At 39.2% G+C, this 24,392-nt stretch overlaps 1 protein-coding gene across 14 annotated transcripts in view; it reads left to right on the top strand.

The window, feature by feature from the left end:
* ARMC2 (armadillo repeat containing 2) overlaps positions 1-24,161 on the top strand; it is a 68,259-nt gene extending 44,098 nt beyond the window's left edge. For 9 of the 14 annotated variants that reach the window (XM_048081074.2, XM_048081069.2, XM_048081068.2 and 6 more), the window contains 6 exons: positions 11,534-11,855; positions 13,296-13,418; positions 15,279-15,392; positions 16,805-16,937; positions 19,209-19,366; positions 23,788-24,161. In XM_048081074.2, coding sequence (XP_047937031.2) covers positions 11,534-11,855; positions 13,296-13,418; positions 15,279-15,392; positions 16,805-16,937; positions 19,209-19,366; positions 23,788-23,945 — 1,008 coding nt within the window. In that variant the 3' untranslated portion in view covers positions 23,946-24,161. Of the gene's footprint in view, positions 1-11,533; positions 11,856-13,295; positions 13,419-14,010; positions 14,129-15,278; positions 15,393-15,564; positions 16,419-16,804; positions 16,939-19,208; positions 19,367-23,787 lie in introns of those variants that run through there. The other 5 variants (XR_007169869.2, XR_010829775.1, XR_010829774.1 and 2 more) reach the window with 5 other exon arrangements.
* The last annotated feature ends 231 nt before the right edge of the window (positions 24,162-24,392 follow it).

Below are 24,392 nucleotides of genomic sequence, written 5' to 3'. Positions count from 1 at the left end.
TGTATCATAGTGATCTTTATTATGTTTACTGGAGCACTAGGCTCTGGGATTTTGTTGCAGAATCATGGTTTTAAAGATTGCCACATTGGTAGCAGCAGAGTGCCACACATGTGGCAAATTACTCAGTTGCCAGGTAAGATTTAAGGAGAAAATAATTTTTATCTAAAGCATAAATGTTTCAAAATGGGAACAAGGTTTCAGAACAATGAGCATTATGTTTATTTTTAAAAGTGAGGAACTTTCTTAACCGCTCCAGCATCTAAACTAGCTTCGCATATTTAGTTAGCCTGTACAATTTATAACAGGTTCAGTAATTCCTGGTGAATTGTTGGAGGGAGGCCTTTTATGCTGCTATTGTTAAAGGCAGTTAATGAAGGTAACAATATCAGCTATGCTCAGCAATCAATTCCTTCTCTTGCCAAATACAAAAATAATTTCTCCCTTTCCTGTTTACCTGCCTTCCTGTTTTCTGTGATAGTACATGTGGAGGAGGGAGAGAGTTTAAGGTACTTCCGTTTTTATAAATGTCTGCTGGTTAACATTTCAGCAGCAGACCTGAGTATTTCTAGGTTCAGGCTACTCTTGCATTGTATAGTCTTTGATGACACTCAGCAAAATGCTACGTAAACAATACGAGAAATATTGAAAGCATGGTATTTCACTAGATTTATAGCTATTTTTCCTTGTGAGCACTGTATTAAAATCTCAACAAATGATGGGACTAGGAGTAAGGAGCTTGAAGTGAGTAACATCTTCCTTTTAATCTTCATCTCTAATTTTAACAGGAACTTGTATAGGCTCCTGGCATAATAGCTTCGTGTCATAATGAATTCTAGGCTCATATATATAAATTCAAATTGTTTGTTTTTAAGTAATGTTCAGAAGTTAGCTTCTCATGTCTGCTTTCTTAAGTGGTTCTAAAATACACCTTTCTTCACTAAATAGCATTGATTTTTATGTTAAACTGTCTATCAAAACACAAATTAGTAAAGAAATAGCTTGTATATTAAACCAACTTAGTTATTATATTATGATGATTATATATTCAGGGTCTTCAGAGTAGTTATTTCTTACTGCACTTCTTAAAGAAACAAGCAACTGTCATTTGTCAGCTTAGTGAAGCCTGGCACAATCAAGAAGAGGAACAAGGATAATGTAATGCACCATTTTTTCTGTACTATATAACAAACACTTGAGCTGTGAGAAGGGGAGTGTTTTTCCTGGGATACAGTTGGCACTGCTAATCTTTCTTTCAAAATGCTGACAGCTAGTGAGTTATAGAGTGAGTTGGTATCTTTTGAAAAGAAAACAACTAACAGCAGTGTGGGTAAAATTGTTTGCTGTGGGAAGAAGTAAGGAGGAGGATAAATCAGTATTATTAACTCAAACCATTCAAAATCCTCAGGACTGAGAACTGATATGTTAAGAAGGAGGAAGTGTGTGTGTTTTTTTGAATTTTAAGGTTGTAAAGTTCATGTTTTTTCTACTGGCAATCATGACAGCTAGAAACACACTGGGAAAAATAAAAGAAAGCCAACAGTCAGACTTTCTCAAGTGCTTCCATATCTGTGACTTTAAAAATAAGCATTAAACATTGTGAAAATAAAAATGTGAGTACTGGAAATGGGACTAATGACTTGCTCCCATACCACACACTGAATTCCACAGCTGCCACCCAAATAGTCTCTGTTCTTCTCACCACACTGCAGTTTCAGCTCTTTTTTTTTTTTTTTTTTTTTTTCTCAGCTCATGTTCTCTCTTGGGTAAAAGGGTCAGAAGGAATGAGAAAGAAGTAATTTAACTCTGTGAGAAAGACTTTGAAACTGAGTTGACGAGACTTGCTTAACTCTGTGTGTCAGAATCTTAGGTAAGGAGGGGAGTACAGAGGATGGGAAAAGATGGATCTGTGAGGTAGGACTCAAATTCAGCAGTGCTTTTCAAGGCATCTGAAGTACAAGTCCAGCAGGACTTCACTCGTGGTTGTTTTTGGAGCTTACTTGTGTGGAGTAACAAAAAAGTCCTCTGTGGCTGCCAGATGCTGTGGAAGCTGTCAGAATTGTTCCTGTAGAGCCTCTATCTTGTAGGGTGAGCTTTGCATGCTTCTATTTCTACTCAGCTTTGTAGTCTGGTGTTTTGCCCATCTCCAAAAATCTTTGAACAAGGTACTGTTCCTCTTCCCCAGATCAGTATCTTTTCAGATAAGCTTTTCAGATAAGCTGTGTAAAGGATGATGTTCTCAGGCTGTGGTTAATGTTACAAGCCATGAGGAGGCTATGTTTTTAGAATAGGGAGATTGTCTAAATAGGGCAGAAGCTTCTGTCAGTAGGTCAGGCACTGCCTGAGCTTAGGTATCCTTTTGGGGCCCTTCCAGCATCTGTATATATAATCTTTCATCAGCATACAGTTAAGAGTCTGTTTTCAATCTGAAGGGCACAAACTCAGGGTGTGATACTAAAATTTGCATAGAAGAGAACTTGTGCCTGTCTCTTTATACTTCAGTTTAGCCTAGTCTTTTTAATTAGAAAACATTTGGTAAGCATCTGACATCACTGGATGTGGCAATTGTGTCTGCTAAGCAAAAAATAATTACACTGGGTCACAAGAAAGGTTCATCCAGCCTAGTATCAATAGGTGCAAATCAGATGGCTAGAGAACAACAAAAACAGAGCAAGGCTATGTGATACTTCCAATGTAAACTTGCCAAACCCCTAGCTCTTTCCAGGTTGGAGACTTCCTCAGCCAGATGGGGTTCTCTGTGTATGGAACAAAACTCAATGGACTTCTTCTCCATGAAATCATAGTCTCCCCTGTAGAAGTTAGTATGGAGCTATATACCCCATATAAACTTCTAAAATACTCAATATCCATAGACAAGGAGTTGCCATAGCAACTAACCAATGCACAAATAATTTCTGTTGCTTCTTTTGAATTTGGCCTTTACTACCCTCTTATTCTCGAAATGAAAAGTTGGGAAATATTTAATCACTAGTCATTCATTTCACACTAACTTCTTAGACCTTTATCATATAGTCTTCAAGTTCCCTCTTTTCCAGGCTGAAGAGACCTTGCTTATACTTAAGAGTCCTTGCTTGCTTAGTCATTTCTGATATAGAGCTATCCCATACCATTACGTGTCCGTATTGCTTTGCTGAGAACTTTTTACAGTCCTGTGTCCTGCATCTTTTCTGAGATGAGGGGACCCAAATGAGGCTGTTACAATGTGGCTAGATCATAGATTTGTACACTTGCATAAGTTTGTTTCCCAGTGATTCTAAATATCTGACTTGCTGTTTTGACCTCCTGTGAGCAATGCAACCCCATGAGGAATCTGTCACTAACCCCAAAACCTCTCTCCAAGTGGTTATGGCTGGTTCAAAGGTTGTAATTTTGTATGTAAAAGTGTGACTGTTCTGTTTTACTCTACACACATAATTTCATGTTTGTCTGCATTTAAATTTCATGTTATTTTATTACTAGATGACTACAAATCCTTCTTCTGCTTTTCAGTCAGCCTTTATCTTTGATACTTTGAATATCTTAGTGTCATCAACAGGATGTTGTACCACTGTTGTCACCTACTTTTCCATGTTGTTTATGGACATGTTGAACACAACAGGTCCCATCACGGAAACCTATGGAACTTCTCTGGTCATATTCTGCCATTGCAGGAAACCATAATTTACTGTTTTCCATCCTCTAAACATTTATCTATACCAGAACATTCTCCCTTATTTAATTTCACTAACATTTTGTTGAGTGACGTTGTCAAAAGTTTCTGGAAAGACATGTAGTTTTTATCAGATGGGTCTCCTTTATGTCTGTTGATCCATTCAAAGAACTTAAGAATTGGGTGTCAGGATTTAGGAATCTTAAAGTTGATTGCATTTATTCAACTGCCCATAAATTTTATTGTTCTTTTTTATGGTTTCTTCAAATTCGTCTGGTACAGACACCAGACTTGAATGACGCTTTGATCTTTCTCTAGCAAATAGATTTCATTTTTGTTACCCTGTCCTTAGACGTCAAGCCAGTTTTGAATGAGAGGTTGCACTTCACTGTTAGTAATTAAGCTGTTTAATTAATGAGTTCTTTTAGAACTCTTGGGTGATTTTCTGTTCCTGGTGATTTGCTACTGTCTGTTCTGTCAGCTTGTTCTCTAAAATTGCTTGTGATCACTTCAGTTTTTGACAGATCCTCTCATGAGTGTTCCTCAGAGAAGACTACAGCATTGAAATCTCCCTAGTTTCTTTCATAGTGGGCATGAATCAATGCAAGGAACTCATTTAGCTTCTCTGCGGTGACAATTTCTTCTTGAATGTTCCCGTTTTATTCTGATCATCAGTTAATTGTACAGATTCTGGCAAACGTCCTGGTCCTGATATATATGAAAAGATTTGTTATTATTTTTGTATCTCTTGCGTCAGCCAGTAAATTGCACTAATTTACAATTATAATGTGTGCTGCTTTACCTGTTTGATTTAACAATCAGTTTGTCACAATTTACTCTACTGAACGAAGAATAGACTGAAGTTGCTTTGTCATCCTCTCTAAGGGAGTTGTCTGCATTTATTGGGTTCAGTGTGCCTGGAGCTGCCCGACTTTCTTCCCAAATGCATCTACCAAGTAGCAGGTCCCAAATTAGTTTTGTGAGCAAGCAGACTTCTGTTTGTGAGTTTTTCTTGTCTCCTTCTGAGAAGAAGACTCACAGTTAGGGCTGTTGAAAGTCCTTTTTGCTCTTTGGATTGCTGCAGTGGGGAAGACTGTCAGAGATCATAGAACCATAGAATCATAGAATATCCTGAGTTGGAAGGGACCCTTAAGGATCATCAAGTCCAACTCTTGATACCGCACAGGTCTACCCAAAAGTTCAGACCATGTGACTAAGTGCACAGTCCAATCTCTTCTTAAATTCAGACAGGCTCGGTGCAGTGACCACTTCCCTGGGGAGCCTGTTCCAGTGTGCAACCACCCTCTCTGTGAAGAACCCCCTCCTGATGTCGAGCCTAAATTTCCCCTGCCTCAGCTTAACCCCGTTCCCGCGGGTCCTGTCACTGGAGTTAATGGAGAAAAGGTCTCCTGCCTCTCGACACCCCCTTACGAGGAAGTTGTAGACTGTGATGAGGTCTCCCCTCAGCCTCCTCTTCTCCAGGCTGAACAGGCCCAGTGACCTCAGCCGTTCCTCGTACGTCGTCCCCTCCAGGCCTTTCACCATCTTCGTAGCCCTCCTCTGGACACTCTCCAACAGTTTCATGTCCTTTTTATACTGTGGTGCCCAGAACTGCACACAGTACTCGAGGTGAGGCCGCACCAGCGCAGAGTAGAGCGGGACAATCACCTCCCTTGACCTACTAGCGATGCCGTGCTTGATGCACCCCAGGACACGGTTGGCCCTCCTGGCCGCCAGGGCACACTGCTGGCTCATATTCAACTTGCTGTCTACCACGACCCCCAGATCCCTCTCTTCTAGGCTGCTCTCCAGCGTCTCATCGCCCAGTCTGTATGTGCAGCCAGGGTTTCCCCGTCCCAGGTGCAGGACCCGGCACTTGCTCTTATTGAACTTCATGCGGTTGATGATCGCCCAGCTCTCCAACCTATCCAGATCTCTCTGCAAGGCCTTTCCACCCTCATTCGAGTCCACAACTCCTCCAAGTTTGGTGTCATCAGCAAACTTGCTCAAAATACCTTCTATTCCTACATCCAGATCGTTTATAAAAATATTGAAAAGTACCGGCCCTAAAATGGAGCCTTGAGGGACCCCACTGGTGACCGCCCGCCAGATGGGGCCTGTAAATGCAGAGAATTTTTCTGCTTTGTTTCTGGCATTATTTATTAGGCAAAGCATTATCTGCATGCACTGACTGGCCTTTCTGGAGGTTTTTTTTGGTTGGCTTATGGACAATTTTGTGATGAGCTCCCGGGAACCCAGTATCTGTTTCAGTCAGTCAGTCACATAAAGTATGTCACCTAATAGCCTACCACAACCACAGGCTCTTAACAAGGGTCCAGTGCTGCAGCTATGTTTAGTTCCAATTTGCATGTTTGCCTCTGAGATGCTCTGAGAGTATTATTGAACTCCGCTCAGTGGCATCATTGTCTTATGACATACTGAAGATTTATTTTTGATTTATTCTTAATTATTTCTATTTTTTAGAAATGGATAGTGGTGTTGTGTCGCTTTTTTGTTTGTTTGTTTTTGTGTGTGTATGTGTGTCCGTAGCTTTGCCTCTAAAGAAATGGTCATCAGTGCTGACATAAGTAGTTTTTTGTGCTTCTGTTACTCACTTTTCCTCTCTGTGCCACCCCTCCTTTGGGCTGAGGACAGCTGTTTGTGTGATTGCATGATGCAACAGGTCATAGAACTGACCCAGCTTCCAATAACCCTAAAAACAGAGGGGGGAAAAAAGCAGTCCTTTGCTGGGTTATGACCTGCATCACTTCCCAGTCTAGTTTGTTGAACAGCCACACAAATAGTTTCTCACTCACAAATACTGAGGAAACAACATGGGGCAGGAACCAAACTGTGAATGGAAAGTAGTGAGTGCCAGTTGTGCCACCGCTTCTGCTGAAATGCTCGGGAAGGTAACCCTGTGAAGAACTTGTCTAGATAACGTGGTTCTTTTCTATTTATCTTATCAGCATAATAGTGTCCTGGATAATTAACAAGGCCATGAAAGGGATATAGTAATCAACCATTGGAAAAACAACTGACATTTGCTTACTTGCAAGAATAGTGAGGTCTGGCTCGTATGATTTCTCATATGATTTCTCCTGCGTTTTCTGCATATTCATAACTGATCATTTATTCTCTCCTGAATTAACATGTTTTTTTTTCCAAGATGAAATATCCATTTTTAGGATAAATATTGTGACAACTATTAAAGAATTTTCCTGCTAATAAATCTGAATAACCACATAAGGTCATGCTTTCCCTACAGTGTGATTTCTGACAGTAGGCTGAACTGATGGTTTATTTGTATTGTATATTGTATTTGTATTTATATTGTATTTGGTTGTGATGTATAAGCATTTTTTTTTCTTTTTGGTCTGAAAGAAAATGAAAAAGTCGTAATTAAAGTGCAAAATATGTGTTTTGAATGGTAAGGAATGTAGAGCTCAAGGTTAGTAGTCAGCCAGTCTTCACTGGCATATATCATATAGAAGCACGTTGTTTTGGTGTACCAGAGGGTACAAAAGAGTAGTAATAATGCTCTTATTAATAATAAGAGTATAAGTAATTATCAGATAGGTAAACATTAGAATATTGCATTATAAGATGGTATTACTGCTTAGTGCGATGGACACTGTCACTAAAATATTTTGCCGTATTTTGGTATTCATATTCTACAAAAGATGCTCAAAGATTTCAAGCTTTGAAAAGAACTACAAAAATGATTATTTCAAAAACAAAACAAAACCCACAACACCCCATGATTAAACAAATCAATTTATCAGCGACAAAGATCAGATCATTAGCAAGCTGACTATTGGTAGAATTGCAAAGAAAGACATTTCTGTTCGTAGACTGTCCTTCAAATCTAGAGAAAAAGATAGTAAGAAGTAGTGGCTGAAGCTGTACAAATTCAAACTAGTAATAAGAAGTAAGGTAGATCGCTAATCATTAGAGCAATACTATGGGGGATATAGTTTCGAACTTTTTCAGTTTGTGCTTTCTGAAATGTTTTTCAGTAGAGAGTATATACTGCTTTTTCATCAAATGTTGTTCGCTTGACAAAGTGCTTGCTTTTCTTTGTTACCTTTCCCAGATCTCCAGGTGTCTACAAACAAACCTAAGGGCATGACTTCATCATTACTAACATTCATTAAGTGAACCCTATCCTGAAAAGTTTACGTAAACAGATTCTGGGGTGTAGAAACTATTGGGTAGGTCCCTGTGGCGTGTGAAACGGAGAAATATGTATTTCTGGGCAAGCAGCTCTGGGTGTCCCTGTTTGAGCAGGGGGGAGACCAGGTGACCTCCAGAGGTCCCTTCCAACTTTAGCCATTCTGTGACATATAACTACATTCTTCTAGTTTGTCTTTAGACTATCAGACCCTGCAAAGAAAGCCTCAGTTTTTCTGTCCAAGGATACCTAATAAAGCAGAAAGACAAATTTATAAATTAGATTTGAATGAGCCCTAGAAGCAGCTTATACTGCTTGGCAGGTGGCAGAATTTTGCCTACCGCTACTCATCGTGTGTAACATGAAAAAGCACATCTCATTTACAGCTGAAGGTTGAATAGGGAGCCAGCTGCTGGCATCTTGATTTTTTGTTTAATACTACCCTTCCCCTTCTGATGGGTCCAGATAGACTAACAACAGGTATTTGGCCACTGTGTGGAAACTCTGGAATGGACTTCCCTCCTTTGTTTGTCTTGTTTTAATTGGGAATTACTGACCTAATTGGCTGTCCTTTCTTACTGATAAGTAAACCTGTACTGTTTGTAGCTCTGTTCATCATGATTTACGTGGAAAGACAGATACGTTTTAATTGCTAAGATCAACTGCTATCAAGTTCTGTGACTCAGCGAGTACACTGAGTACCTTTGCTACTAGCACAGTGCAAGGAATAGATTTTTAGCGTTAGAGAATCAAAGAAATCTTTTATACCAGTAATAAAATGTACATGGCTCCAGTTGTCTGAAAATTAAGAGTTAGATGTTGATGAGGTATGTGATGCATTTAGCCCTTTAAATATGAAAATATTGAAGGTTCTTGATAGATTGGAAATAAAGAAAAAAATAATGTCTCCTTTTGGAGCTTTTCTTGACATGTGTCTTCAAAGTTATTTTTACAGGTGAAACTGTGGTTTCATGTATACTCTTCCCATTAGGTTTGGGTGCACTCTGGACAGTGTGTCTCATGTGAATGCCTCTGTATAAAAAGATGAAATAACCGAACATAATTCCTATCTGTGATCTAATTTGCCTTTAGTGCCATACATATTAAAACCTACATATTATATAAATGAAACTAATAAATGACTAGTGTATAATTTTTCTGTAGATGTCCAAGAGGGTCTGAAACTCCATATACAGTTAATACTCCAAACATTTGGAGAAGCATAGTAATCCCATTTATTATACTGATTTTTTTTTACCATGTATAGAAAGGCCCATGGGCCTTGTACAGGTTTAGTCTTGCTAGCAGTTTCAAAACACCATCCATCTTTGCATGTATTTCTTTACACAGCGATTCCAAGCTGGTGTTTGTTACTCTTGCAGTGCTTACAGCAAGAGCATTTGAAAAACAAACAAACAAACAAACAAAACAAACAGCCCAAAATAATCTGAACCTTAGAGCATTATATGACATGCTTTTCTCTTTGACTATGCTAGCTGAATTATCACCGGAAGATAAGGAAACTTTGGTAATATGCTATTAAAACCGGATGTGCTTGGCTTAGAAAGAAGTTGTATTTTAGAAGTTTGTTTTGCTGGCTTGGAGGTGGAAAGCACAGCTGACATCACACTTCTCAAAATATCAGTTGATTGCTGTACTGTACCTGTTTGTCTCTCTGCTGATTGGGTAGAGCAGTTGCTGGGCTGATACTGGTTTGACCAAAATTAGCAAGTCAGTATAAACGAGTCAAACGAGCCTGCCTGCTTTTTTCAGTTCTCCCTTCTGATTCATCAGTTGTTTGTTTCAAATTCTTACAGCCTTTGTGAATTGGGGATTGTGCCAGCAAAGGTGAAAGCTCTTAGTGGTTAGTCAGTGAGAATGCTCAGAAAAAAATTTTTTGTCTTGATGACATTTAGATGTTAGCAAAAATATGATGCCTCATTTAAACAAACAAAAAAAAAAAAAGGTGGAAGAGGGTCCTACAGAGCAATTGTATTACATATATAGAGGGGAGAACCTGTTCCTCCCTTAGGAGACAGCCTGCTTCTCAAATTCAGGGATAGCATTCATCTTCTTGACCTTAAGTGGATGTTAGTGCCAATGTCTTGTGGCAAAGACTTTGACTTGAAACTTAGTTATGAGGATATATATGAAAAAAGGATTTGCTGCTTATGTGTCTTTTTTCCTTCGGTATCACTAAGTATGCTACAAGTTGGATGGTGTCTGGTTAACTTATATTCTAATCCTCCATGGTATTGATAATGTCTGACTATAACTATTGCTTTTGAACAAAAACACCAATATGCTGTGTTAATGTACAAGCAAGTACAGCATTTAGCATTAGATAAAAGTTCATCTAGCAGCTAAGAGTAGATGAACTTCTTGAAAATTAGTAGGTTTAGATGCAAGAGACAAAATAATATATTTTAATTAGTTTGCACTTGGATTAGTTCTGACTTTCAGGATGTTTTTTCTTCTCCCATACAGGTGAATAAGAAAAAGGTGGTGGTGGTGGTGAATGCCATTGAATTAAGATCCACCGGGCTTGCCAAAAAATAGCTGAGCTCAATATCCCACTGAAGGGCAGGGATAGGAAGTGCTTTAAGAGAGCAATTTGGTTAAATCATGAGATCTTGAGATACTATATAAAAACAGAAAGTAGGTCACATTTAGCAATGATAAGAATAAGGGGGTTGAAGGAAAATTTAAAATCAAAATCAGGAAATAAATCGCAAAATGAGAGGCAACTAGAAGTGTACATAAAAAGAAACAAAAACTTTCTATAGTTAATTGCAAGAAGACAATAAGGAAGCAATTGCTGCAGTGTTTGGAAGATAAGATGAGAACTACTGACGTGACACTGAATAGTGAAATGTGGAAATGCCTTTTTTTGTTTCTTTTTTGAAAGGGCTAAGTATGCTCAAATGATTAATCTCTATTCCTGTCTGAGTTTATTTAAGTGGTGTATAATATATTTAAGTGTCTTCAAATCAGCTAGGCCTGATGAAATTTACCCTGTGGTGCTTACAGAGGTCATAAAGGGGTGATGTCTCCGGAATTCTTGAGAAGTTAGGTAGGATGGCAAGGCTGTAGGGCACCTCTCTGGAAAAGGAGAAGGAGGGGGAACTGGGGAACAATAGATGAGTCAAATTTCTGGTAAAAATCTTGAACAAATAATTCAGCAATCTATAAGCAATCACAGTTAACAAGGAAATGACCTGGATTTAACAGTAACAAAGCGAGGTGAAGTAGTTTAACCTCTACGATGGGTAACAGGCCAAGAAGAAGAGAAGGTGGCAGTCTTTGGCCATACAACTGGCGTTTGCTTACTTGTAAGTTTAGTAAGGTCTGGCTCATATGATTATTCTGGTATATAAAGTGATATTTTAAGATGTTTTAAAATTAGTGTGGGGTTGATAAAAATAGATTACCTATACTAAGCATATACCATTAGTAATTAGTAGCCCCAGTGCTGTACTAGATCTGTCAGATGTTTTTAATTTCTTCTGTAAACTGGGTTGTGAAAAAGAGTAGCATATGAAATTATTTCTAGTTGCTATATTTGACATTATTTCAGTCATTCTGGACCCGCTAGTAACCAATTTGTGAAACAGAAGAAGTATTATCTTCTTTATAAGTAGCTAATAGCTTCTGATTTTTTCAGGTAATATGGTTTACTTATTTTATTGCAGGATTTGGTTATCCGTATCATCTTCATTCTTGGTAATTTAACAGCAGAGAATAACAAGGCCCGTGAGCGATTTTTTAAAGAAAAAGGAAGTCTTAACACCTTGATATCATTATTTCAAACCTACCATGAACGTGACTTGAATGCGGAGAAATGGTGCCATATAAGAGGAAGGGAAGAAGAAAAGCAAACAAAACATCCTTCAGAAGCAGAAGATGTTCTGATAAAACTGATAAGAGTGCTGGCCAATCTCTCCATTCACCCCAGTGTAGGAGCAGCTTTGGCAGCTGCCCATCGTGTTGTAGAATTACTTGTTACAGTACTAGGTAATAACATCTATGTTGTGTGTGTTTCCTGTGTTCAGTCTGTAAGGAGAGTTTAGGGTTTTTCTACGTGAGCTTTTTATCTAAATCAAGCCATACTTAAATCAATTCTGTTGCTAAAATAACAAAGTCAATTTGCTGGTATTCATAAATTGTATTATGTAAAATGCTGTTTTTGACACTGGGAGCATTGACTTTTCAGTGTCTGTGGAAAGAGGTTGTAGAAGTGTTTAATTCAGTGGCAAGATTTGCAGGCTTGATCATTAAGGATAAGCAAACTGGATTTTTATTTTAAGTACATCTCACTGTGAGAGTACTTATATAAAAGGACTCATTGTTTTATTTTATTTAAGGTTCACAGCTTTATGACTGTTCTTGGATTGAGTATTCTTCTTTTTTCCTATTCTCATGGCTTTTAGTAGTCTCCAAAAACATCTCTTTTTTTTCATCCTTTTTGGATTTCCAACTTTAATCTCTTTCACGGGAAGGTAGAGTCCCTTCACCTCTAAACCGAGTTTTAGGACTGCGTTTTCTTTACCACTTAACAATCCCTTTGGAAATCTAAACATAGGCTAGGATGAGACAGACCATTCTCTCAGTAACAGAGTTTAGCAGTGATGAGATAAATTTCAAAGAACTCAGTATATATGTGTGGGTGACATTAAATGTTACATAAAGACAATCAGCCTGTTCATGTGCTACTTTACCAGTCTTACCCACCAGCCATGCAGGATTTAACAAAGGCAAACTCACAAGTTCATCCATTCTTTCTTAAGCCCTGTGGGAGCTTTTAGGATTGGAACTATCTAAATCCTTGTGTAAGCACTCAAAGCTTCTCTCTGACCCACTCCCCTTTTGCTGAGCACCATATTAGTTTACAAGAAAATTTTATTTCCTTTACCCTTGGTTTCTGAGGGCAGAAACTTCAGAAAAATCAATACATGCAATTTTCAACCTTGCTAGTAGAAGAGGATATTTTATATTGGTAATGTTGTCAGGAACTCTAAGAGAGAGAATGTTTCAGATATTGTTAAAGAACGCTATTTTGTCAATGTCTCGTAGTAGCTGACATCTCAGTGTAATAGTCTTCGGTATTTCTCTGTGTCAGCAGTCTGATAACTATCATACAGGCCTGTTTCTGCATGCAAATTCTCCTCAGTCCCATCTTAAAACAGTAAATAGGATCTGTAAAATCTTTTAACTAGATTTTACACAATGTTACATTAGTCACAATGATTTCTGTTGATGAAGAGTCGGAAAGCATGATTTTGTATTGCCATTTTGCATCAGCTGTTCCTGCTAGCCTCTGCCATTTTAATGAAAAAATAAAATAGTTTTTGCTAATAGTCTCCATGTTAACTATGACTCAGTTTGCTTCTGAGCTGTAATATACTTTTAAGTTGTTCATGTGTGTGTATATACATATGCTTTTTTTCATATCAGAATATAAGTCAATTGACGTCTGTGAGGAGTTGGTCATCAATGCTGCAACAACAATCAACAATTTATCCTTCTACAAAGTGAAGGGTTCTGCTGTTCAAGACAAGAAGCTACACATTGCTGAAAGTAAGGACTTTTAAACTAGTACCTTCTGAAAATGGAAGTTATGCATGCTAGATTTTGATACCACAGAAAATCAAGACAGTGATAGTGTTCTGTGGCATTATGTTGCAGGAATATAAAGGTCATAGGGCTAAATTACTTCCATAGTGATTTCTGACTCTTTTGGAACATAATTATATGTCTTCTGTGAAAATATTTATGTTGTTGACAAAACCCCTCTTTCTCCCCAAATGAATTTGCCGTGTTGTTTTCTGTTTAGCAGTTTTTGCTAGACTTGTTCAAAATTCATATGTCTGCACCAAAATAATCACGTTGCTTTTTACTTCTAATCGGAGTATGGTAAGAAGTTTTTTTTCTTGTTAGCTCCTAGACCTGCAAAATTTTGTGTCTGCAATTGTTTTGTGTCTGGATTATAAATCTGTTGCCATTTTTGTGAGTTGTGTGATTCACTCTCCTCTGACATTATGGACAACAGTCGTATTTCAGTGGTGTGTAGGAACTGCATCTGAGTTCTGGGACTCATTGTGTTAATGTTATACAAAAGGCTACTGTTATACAACAAGCCTCTATCTTGCAAATCTTACACTCTGAATAGGCAAGGTATGGGAAGAAGCAGAGGATGAAGTTCGCAAAACTGGCAGAATAAAGAGTAGGAGAAAATATTATGGCTTTCAACCTAGTGCGCTGACTGCTAGACATCATTCCCTATCTAGGTAACTGTTCTGATGTTCTGTCATGAGTCATTTTATCCCCCATAAGCCAGCTGTCTGTTAATGGTAGTTGGAGAAATGTGGAACGAAATGTCTTTTCTTTCAGTCCCATTCGCTCTCCCTCTCCCATTTTTATTGCTAGTGTGTGGAACCAGTCCCATCACCTTTTCTCCATCTGAAATGAGCAGAGATGAAACCTTCAGGAGACATTTTGAGAATACTTGTTGATCCAACTGGGTGGATCCCAAAGACAAAAAAAAGTCATTTCTGTTGTCTCTTTAAGACAAGTTCAAGGCATGTTCAGTATTGCAACATTCAAAGAAGGAAGTCATGAGAATGAAGCCAACCTCTTTTCTCTTTTTGTTTCTCTTACTTCTCTGTGGTGGAAGGGTTAAGGGTTCACTGATTTGCGTCCTTCATCTGATGCACCGATTTCAGTGATTCACTTCTTCCTCACAGAAGACTGCTGAATGTAAAATGTAAAATTGCTTCTTGTTACTGTACCTTGCTTCTTGTTTCGTGATGGTAGCTCTTCCTAGGAAACACAGAAGGTCTCATTCTGTCTGCTGAAGGTGCATGCTAATCATATGTGAAACTGCTAAGCAGGAAACCAGCAAGCAAGTAAACGCTTCAGACCAGGGGCAATATTAAGTAGCTGTTCAGAGAAAATGTATTTGCTTGTTGTAGCAGCACTGAGAGAAAACAGAGCTAATGTCAGAAAATAATTTTAGTTTAAAGAGACGTCCCACCATAAGACCATCTGTTCAGGATCTAAATCAATTCCTCTTAGATATTGCAACATTTTTTTGTTCTGTCTTCCTGGATTTTCACATAAGCCCACTCAAAACTGTATAGCAAAACTGGTTCCCATTATTGCAACTGTGCTTAGGCTATCTTCATAACTCCTCATCTGTTCCTTTGCATTTAGCCCCATATTGGAGCTCTTTGTCTCATCTTCAAAGCCCTACACAATTTAGTGCTTGTTCTACCATCTGCTCATCCCCTTCACTGCAACCAGACAGTTAGATAAATGTTCCCGTGCATTATATTTATTGCTGTTGCTGCTTGCATTCTGATATCTACTGATAAAAAGCCAAGCACGTTTGTGATATACAAGTAATTGTTTTTATTTCATTTCCCTGCAAACCAATAGTGCTTTTAAAGCTGTTAATGAGCAACAGTATGGATGGAGTTGTGGAGGCTGTCAGAGTCTTTGGCAATCTTTCCCAGTATCATGAGATCTGTGACTTCATCGTACAGAAAAAGAGTGAGTTTTGCATTTGTAGGAGTCCTGTTTTTAAATGCCTATAGTTCTAAAAAGGAAAAATTTCTAATAAGCTGTCTGATTTAAAGGGTAGAAGCAATCTTATCTGATATTTTGCAAATTATGCCAATCTTAGAATACAACAGTAGTCATTATAAACACTATTTTATTTCAGTTTCATTGAAATGGAAATATTGGAGTAGGAAAAATGTGCCATGGTGTACCTTCACTAAGGTAAATACTACCAAAAAATAAACAAAAAAAACCACTGTTTTTCCTAAAGACAAATTTTTTGAATTTCCCTTCACTCCTTCATTTCCTCAAGTCCTACAGGTTTGTAGTGATTGAATTTGAAATGAAAATCTAACTCAATTCTCATGTAGGTTCAATAGCACAAGTTTTTGATTCTGATATTTGACAGCTTATTAGTGTTTCGTGATATGCTTCAACAAAGAGACCTCCTGTTTGCCTCTGGGTGAAGTAGGATACAAGTCTTCTCAAGTCCTTTTGCTTTTGTTGCTTGAAGAGCTTTGGGAAAAATGGCTACTCCTTGCTACCCAGAGAAGGTGTGTCTTAAGTTTAATTAAACACCAGTTCACTGCAAATTTTTTTCTGTCTACCTGTCAGTTCCAAATAGTGAGGTGATATGCCATAATATGCAACCTCTTCTTTCAAGGGTGAACACATCAAGGCTTGTGGAGGGAGAAGGTATCTGCAAAGGAAGAACTGATACCTAGTAGTTGCTTGCTAACGAGCTGTCTCAGCCAAAGGACTGAATTTTCCACCTTGGAGAGGCTGTGGTGTCAGTGTGCTGAGCTCGGGGGGAGCTGGGAGGCTGCCTCCCCACTAGGCAGAACTGACTCCCTCACTGGGGTTGCCTTCCACTGCCTACTGAGTTCAGAGTCAGCAAGCACTGCGAGATGCTGCATGCCCAGCATCTGCTTCTTGCCCGTTTCCTGCAGGAGCCCCAGGCTGCAGCAGTCCCAGCTGGACCTGGTGCAGTCTAAGGCAACCCTGCCTCTCAAGGAGGTAAGAACTTCCCTCTGTGAGTGCCAAATGCCTAATCTTAGCAGTTTATGCTGACTCTGTAATTGAAAGGAGAGTGATACTTTTAAGAAGTAACCTGTAATCCAGTTTGGTCAATTTAAGCTCTTCTGATTGGATTTTCACATTACTTTGATGTAGAATTTTGTAGGTGTTGTGTTGAAGAAACTGGTGTTCAGCATGATGTAGTAATGGCTATCACTCTGTCTCATAAGCCTAATCTAGAAACATCACACTAGTATGCAATGAGGTTGTATTTTTGAGTAGGGTATCCCTGTATTTGACTGCTTTTTGAGTGTACATGTGTTATAATGGCAACTGCACAATAAGTCCCACTTCTCAGTAATATCCTTTCCTTCTTTACAATCCAGTATACAAGTTCGTGATTGCCTTACTTGATGCCAAGAATCAAGATGTCTGTTTTTCTGCCTGTGGAGTTCTGCTCAATCTCACGGTGGATAAGGACAAACGAGGTCTTCTGATGGAAGAAGGAGGAATTAGGAAGTAAGTTCCTGATTATGTTTTCAAAGGCCACGTTCCGGTAGTTTAGCCAAAGAGTTTCAATCAGATTCTTTTTCACCGGGGCCAATAATTTACAAGGATGCATACTTAATAAATATTCAGGATCTAATAGTCTTCAAGAAAGAGCCTTTCATATTCTTCCATATGTGTGGGTGGGTTGTTTTTTTTTGTTTGTTTTTAATTTTTTGCAAAAGCCTTCAAGTGGTTTAGCCTGCTGCAGTGCCAAGAATTGTAGAATGATCTCCCAAAGACCCTCCTGATATATACAGGTGAGAGTACAACACGATAACTAAAGCATGCATGTCTTTGAAGTAGCTGCTTATGCCTGACTTAACTGGATCCTTTGTGGGTTAAATGTACAAATAATGGACACATTTAATGAGTATCTGTTTTAAAAGTGAAGGAATTAGCATACCCCATATGGTCTCTTACAATTTTGGTAGCTACTCAGTACTTCAGGAAGAACAATCTGATTTACCGGTGCTTGGTACCAAAAAAGCTCCTGTCTTCTCTCTCTGAGAGCTCAACTTTAAGGCACTTTTATTGTAAGTGGTATTAGATCTTGAAAAACCACTGTGGATGAAACACTTGTGGCTTTGATGTTCAGATAATAGCGGATCCAGCTTAATTGGAGCAACATGAAAGATCTTGTTCTTACGCTTGTAAAGCAGTTGATACAACCCGCATTTATGTAACAATATGCCAAACTTTGAAATGCTTTCCTGTTCATGCATCATATAATTACTTATTTTATACAGTGTAAACAAGACTTTTTGTCTGCTTATCTTCCCTTCCCATGTTCTGGTTAACTTTGAAAATTTTAAAGGTGAAAAACAGAAATAAAAATAAAATACAGGTTCATTGAAGAATCAATGTGAGAAATATGAGAAATGTCTACCATACAGAATCATATAGAATATAAAATTCTCTATGCTATGCCTCAAAATTTGTGAAGCAGGAAGGAAAACTAACAATATGAAATAAATCCAGAGAATATGCAAGTGATTACAGTCAGGGTGACCTCCTTAAAAAAAATCAGCTCTGTGGATTTTTGGAAATGACGTTACCTACCAATATATAGTGGTTCTAATAAAACAAGGAATTAGTCTCATCAGAGAGATAAACTTCAAAAAATTAAAGCAAGATCTTTTGTTTTTTTATCGGATGCATGCCAGTCTTCTGCAGCAAGTGCTCTCAGAGGTGGGAGAAAAAGCAAACTTTCTTTTGGTTGCTTTTCAATTACTGGTGTTTTTAGCCACACCTGAATGTGATAGATATTCTGTGGTTCCTTTACTAATCACCAGACTATAACTCTCACGATGAAGCCAGGAAGTGAGGGTAGGAGGGCATCATAGTGTTGAGGAAGAGAACAGCAGTGAAGGATTACTGTTAGAGAGATCACAAGGGACAGCAGGTGAAAAACAGTGTTTACTTCTGCTGCCCCAGGACTTGTGAACAATGCTGTTTGGTAATGAGAACTCTGGATAGGTACTGTATGTAAACTGGTAGAAGCAGAAAAGTTATAGCTTAATTTCAGAGTCCTGCTTATGATCTAGCTTGCATTTGATACCTGCAAAGAGGTGAGACTGGGAGAAAGGCCAAGAGTCTAATGGTCCTTAATAAAACTAGTATTTCTGAGAGGAGTCCACTGGGAGTGCAGGCTGAGGAAATACAAGAAGGGATGAAATCTGCAAAATAGTCAGACTCCACTGAACCTAAGAGGTAATTCTGTGAGTCATAGAAATAGCAAATTATTTTGGATATGTCTTCTGGTTAGATCCTCTGATGTGTAATAAGCTGGAAGCTCTGACTGAAGCTTTGTCTGCATTCACATTATCTTTCCCAGGTGAGTTTTTGGTGCCTGGTAAGGTTTGCTCGCATTGCAATCTCTGCTGTGATAGCTACAGATTTGGGACAGTCAGAGATGGCCATGAAATTTGTTGGAATTCAGCATCTTTGAATCAGTTGCATTTGTGACACATGTGATTGAAATTGGTCAGTTGGGTTAAAAAGTTACTGGAGATGGACAGATGCAGACAGGTGTACATACATATATATGAGCAAAAGGCACATTTGCATCCTTAGGGAATTAGACTAAGTGAAAAAGAAGAGAGTAGCATCTTAAGTTTTTTAATGTAGAATTTTCCTGTAACCTTTCGTGGAATCTACACACATTTCGAGACTGCCTGGATTTTGAAGGGCTCAGGAGAAAACTACATGGAGCAAAGCACTGTTTTTGTTTGATACTGACAGGTTAGTCGACTGTTTACGAGACTTTGGGCCAGCGGACTGGCAGTTGGCTTGTCTGATATGCAAAACCCTGTGGAACTACAGTGAAAACATCACAAGTGCGGCCTCATGCTTTGGAGAAGATACTGACACGTTGCTGGTGCTGCTCACATCGCTCTTAGGTGAGATTCACAATGTTGGTCTTTTTAATTAATAATAGAAATAGAAGGGGCAAAATCAAAGCAGTATTGTTGGGATGGGAAGTCTGTGGGGCTTTAAGTGGTTGGCCAATACAGACCATCCAGCAACACAGGGGTTTATTGTCATTCGGCACGTTCCCTTAGATTTTGCACATTGCCACGGTGGAATTGGCCATTGTCACCCCCCTCTCTAGCCTGTCTAGTTAGCATGCCACTAATGCTTTTGGCCAGCTGCCCTTTTGCCTGCTTGAGCCAACTGCCCTGTAGGCTTTCAGCACCAAACCTACTTTTCCCTGGGTATGGGCCCCTGTGGCCTCAAAGGTAATTGCAGGTATTTACAGAAGCAGCAGCTCAGACAGAGGAATAGGTTTTATTCCTTCAGAGGCAGGACTGGGTGGCAAGGGTCCTTTATCTGCCCTTCTCTTCTTAGCATGATTTCTATGTGTGTAAGGATAACATCCTGACAGTTTCTCATCTGCTCTGTAAAGCTAGGGAGGGTGTGCTCCTCCACAAATATAGGCTGGAAGGTGCCTACAAGTGAATCTTAAGACCTTGATTCATTTACCCAATTGGATCTTTTCATCTGCACATTTGTTTGCTTTGGATTTTACAGAATTTAATAGTCTTATAGTTACTATATTTCATTTTCCTCCTTCACTTTATGAGCACTGCTTTGGTGTTGTTTTTATTATAGGCAAGTCACTTGCAGTTATCTTTTTTTTTTTTTTAATTAAAATGTAAATGAAATTGGAGCAGACCTTAACTAATTTTGATTTGGTTTTAAGGGGAAATTTAGTAAAGATTAATGCTTGCTGTAAAGAAGACTACATGTTAGTCATACCCAGATACAAAGTGAGATCCCTGTGGTCTATTTTGTTTTAGACAATCAGAAAACTGGGTGGTTTTATGAGGATTTTTTTCCAGTTACAGAAAAAAGAATACTGTAATTCTCCTTTATAAGTAATTACTTTCGTTACATCCCTTGCTGTAATGATAGTTATAGCATACCTTAATATGAGAAGTAATTCCATTTATTTACCTGAAAATGCTCAGTATTTCAAGATCATGAGTGCACTTTTTAATATTCTGTAACAGAACTGCAAACTTTACAGCCGCAATCATACTTGAACTTTCTGGCATGCAGCAATGAATATGCATCTTTGTTTTGGATAATTCTTAATTGTTTTTTCCTCTGCATTTAACACTGCTTATTCCAGCAATTAAATTGACTGCAGAGCCCAGGCTGTGGAGTAATTGGAACTCTCATTAACGAGTACAGCTTTCATGAATTGGTTTGTTCATGTACAATCACAGTTCCAGTTACAGCATGCAATGACAATTAATCAAAAATAGGTCAGAAGTAAATCAGAAGGCTAGTCTTCCTTCAAGCTGTAGTCAGAAGAGGAGCTTTAGAATAAAAAAAACCTCAAGTTACTCATTGGATCTAGTTCCTCTGTGTGTTAAGAGCCAACAAATTTTTAGTGATAGCAGCTGGTTAATATTGTCCTACATCTTTGTCCTCCCATTGTATCCAGTAACAGCCTTGAACTGTCATTGCTCTGATTCTTTTGTTCAGGAAGCAGGAGGCAACTTCTGACAGTCAGGGGACTGTCGTCCAGCTTCCTGAGGGCGTGCCGATGGAGCATGGCACAGCAGACACCTCAGTTCACCTGCTGTGCTTGGCCTCCTCCCCTCTATTTTTCTTTCCCATACCTGGAACAAGATGACAAATGATAGGCAGGAACCAAAGGGGAGTGGAAGTGGCATGAAAAGATGTTGGGACCGAGAAAGGCTGGACCAAAAGCACCATTTTGTCTTTCCCTGCCTGATCCCAGAATGGGAGCCTGAGATGCGGTGGCACTGCTTCCCAGTAACACTGCCATTTGCCCTCTATCAACTGCTCCTGAGACTTGTGTCGCTTTAGTGGCTCACAGCTCCTTGCAGCTGGCGTTTCCTGGCCCCTTGCAGCAGCTTTGCCTTGCCCCACTCCCTCGGGAGTAGCAGTGGAGATGGGCCTCAATCCTGAGAACATTCTTCTGTCTGATCATCCAGCGAAGTCTCCTTCCCCCCTCTCTTTTTACAGACTTTTCTTCTGCTCACTTTTACCTAGAATCATAGAATGGTTTGGGTTGGAAGGGACCTTAAAGATCATCTAGTTCCCCTCTCAACTCCAGTTTTGGAGCCTTAGCACATGTGAATTCTTACAAGACATGATGGGCTCCTGGCCTCTGCCTTGCAGGAGTTACAGGGACAGGTGGCCCTTGTAGACTAGTGTCCGTATGCTACTTTTCAGCTTTCCCCACAGCACGCAGACCCAGCGTGCATGTCTTGTTCCTGGGCACGCAGACAGCTCGTATGCTGTTTGGCCAGCAAGCAGTTTTGCTTGTTTTGAGGAGGGTCATGGGAAAATTACATTATCTGAAGATGCACAGCTTGCACGTGGAACACTCCTCCTCACTGATCCCCAGTGTTACTCACGTTCTGTATTGAGAAAAATACTCTGGGTTCAACACTTCAGCTTTTGAATGATTCTGCCCCTCATTTATGTAGTCTGGAGTCACTGGCCTCAGTGATTCCATACTTTTAGACCTATAAACATTCAGTTAACTTCTGGGAGGCACCACTGTCTAGTAAAGTGGATAAATGTCTCTTGTTCTGTGTTAGAACATAGTTAATATGGGTAGGGAAATCATTTCAGGAGTAGGCAAAACAGTTCTGCCTGAAAAGAAAAACCACAATCCCTTATCTTGCTCCTCAGGGTCTGCTGCTGAGGTTCGTTTTGCATGTGTTGGGCCACTGTGCCATTGATAAGACGGGAGCCAATGGGCACAACTTGCAATACGGGAAATTCCAATTAAATATTAGGAAAAAAGGTTCCGTCATGACAGGGGTCAAGCAGGGGAAGGGGTTGCTCAGAAAGGCTGAGGAGATGCCATCCTTGGAGGTGCTCAAAACACAACTGTACCTGCGCCAGAGCAACCTCATCTGAGCCGGCTCTGCAGTGGGCATGGCTTGACCCCGGTGTCCTCTGGAGCTCCTATCTATAACCTAAATTATCCCATGTTTCAACTGAATGTAGGGCTGATGTCTAAGGTTGGATTTTATCTCTGATTACAAGGTTTCTTCCTGCAGAGATGTGGCATTTCCCTTCTTGAATGTTTTTTTTTTCTTTTTCTTTTTTTTTTTTTTTTACATAAAGCTTCCTAAGTGGCATCTTCCCTCCACGCAGTACCCCATTTTAGACTAGCATTTTGTGATTTTGGAATCTACTTCACAATCAGCATCTCTTTAATTTTGGTAATTTGGAAGCCCTGTAGTGGCTTGGAAATCAAACGTCATTAGCTGTTACTGGTAACTTCCTATGAAATGGAGCCATCTCCGTGGATGAATATTGCAGCCTCTTCTTTTATGGCTGTTGCAACTTGCAGCTCAGGCTATATGCGCTCACAGGCACCTTGCCATTCTTTTACACATTAATAGCTGTTGTTTAAGCATTGACTCAGTGTGGGTAATGGAAGTTTCTCTTCAGCTCCCAGCAGGCAGCTCTCTTTAAGAGCTATTTAACAGATTGTGAATCTGGTGCTCTTTCGCAGCCTAGGGCGAAGATAAGTCACGCTGCCCATTAGGTGGGGGATTGTACCTTCGTTTCTGGTCCGTTTATGGCCTAAGTGCTGTCAAATATGCTTTCTGTTAAACTGTGCTAAGCTCTTGCATGAAAACGTTTGTTCAGCGTTATCAGTCGTGTTTGTAGAGCCCTGACTCAGGAGCATGCTTCTGGTTGCAGACTGATTCCTGTGAGGGTTTGTTTCTTTGCAACATCCAGTGCCAGGCAAAATGGAGGGGAAAGAACAAGTGATGGTGTCCTTTCATTCCTAACGTTCCTCGTCTCTGTTAAGACTATTGTTTTATTTATGAAGTTTGTGAGGAAGGGAGGGCACCAGTAATGTATTAACTAGTCTGGTTCAAGTGCTTTAAGCATGATAGTGGATACAGCTTGATAGAGTCTTCACAAACCAGACTGGGCAAAGTAATTGACACAGAAACCACAGACGTAGTTAGATGAACAGATTTACTTACGTTAGCAAAATTTTTGTAGGTAATATTAAAACCCGTGTAGCTTCCAGGCTGAGAGTCACAGTTAAGTGCTTGGCCTCAGGGACACAATTTAGCTTGAGGTGTGAGAACAGCAGAAGTTGCAATACTCTTTTTACCATTTTCTGACATCCTTTATTTTCAGTCAAAGCCAAGCCCATTAGACAGTGATGCTTAGTTTGTCATAAGCACAGAGTTGTTTTTAAGCCATGAACTTACACAACTGGACAGTTGTATGTGCTGTGGTCATGAAATACATCGTTGGGTAAATATTAACTCAGAACTGATGGTGATATTTTTCTTGATTACAGATGAAGAGCTAGTACTGGATTACAGCCTCGACAGAGATTTAAGGGACTACCACAAACTATATTGGGAAAGAGAGTTCAAACCTGTGGCAGAAAAACTTCTTGACAGAATTCAAAGCCATCACTCCTTTGTTCCAACTGCGACCATTACTGCATTTTAATCAGTCATGGTATTTTTTGTGATGTAGATTCTACAGCTATAGATTTCTAATATACCTGTTCATTGCCATTGGTAAGTATGTTGGGGAGCACAGGAAGATATTTTTTAGAAAGTTAGTAGAGCCTGGCATTTATATACTGGATGCTATCTTCTGAGAAGTTTGTATGATTTTTTTTGCATGTGTAATTACTTTTTACAATACATTTGAGTTCATCAAGCAGCTGTTCAGTGTGATTTGTCAATTAATTGTGTAGTTTCTTGGCAGGCAAGTTGAAACAAAACTATTAGCTGAACTTCTGATTTTAAGAGGTGAATTACCATTGGGTATCTGGATCCCTGTTGAACCAAAAATGCTGTATATTACAGAAGAATATTGCATGCTAGGAGCTACATCTTACCTACAGATTTGGCACACTTTTACTTCATCTAAAACTCTGCAACAGAGTAA

This window comes from Anser cygnoides, chromosome 3 (assembly GCF_040182565.1).
Source record: "Anser cygnoides isolate HZ-2024a breed goose chromosome 3, Taihu_goose_T2T_genome, whole genome shotgun sequence".
Lineage (NCBI taxonomy): Eukaryota > Metazoa > Chordata > Aves > Anseriformes > Anatidae > Anser > Anser cygnoides.
The sequence above is the reverse complement of the archived record's forward strand: the minus strand, read 5'-3'. Positions and strand labels throughout refer to the sequence as shown.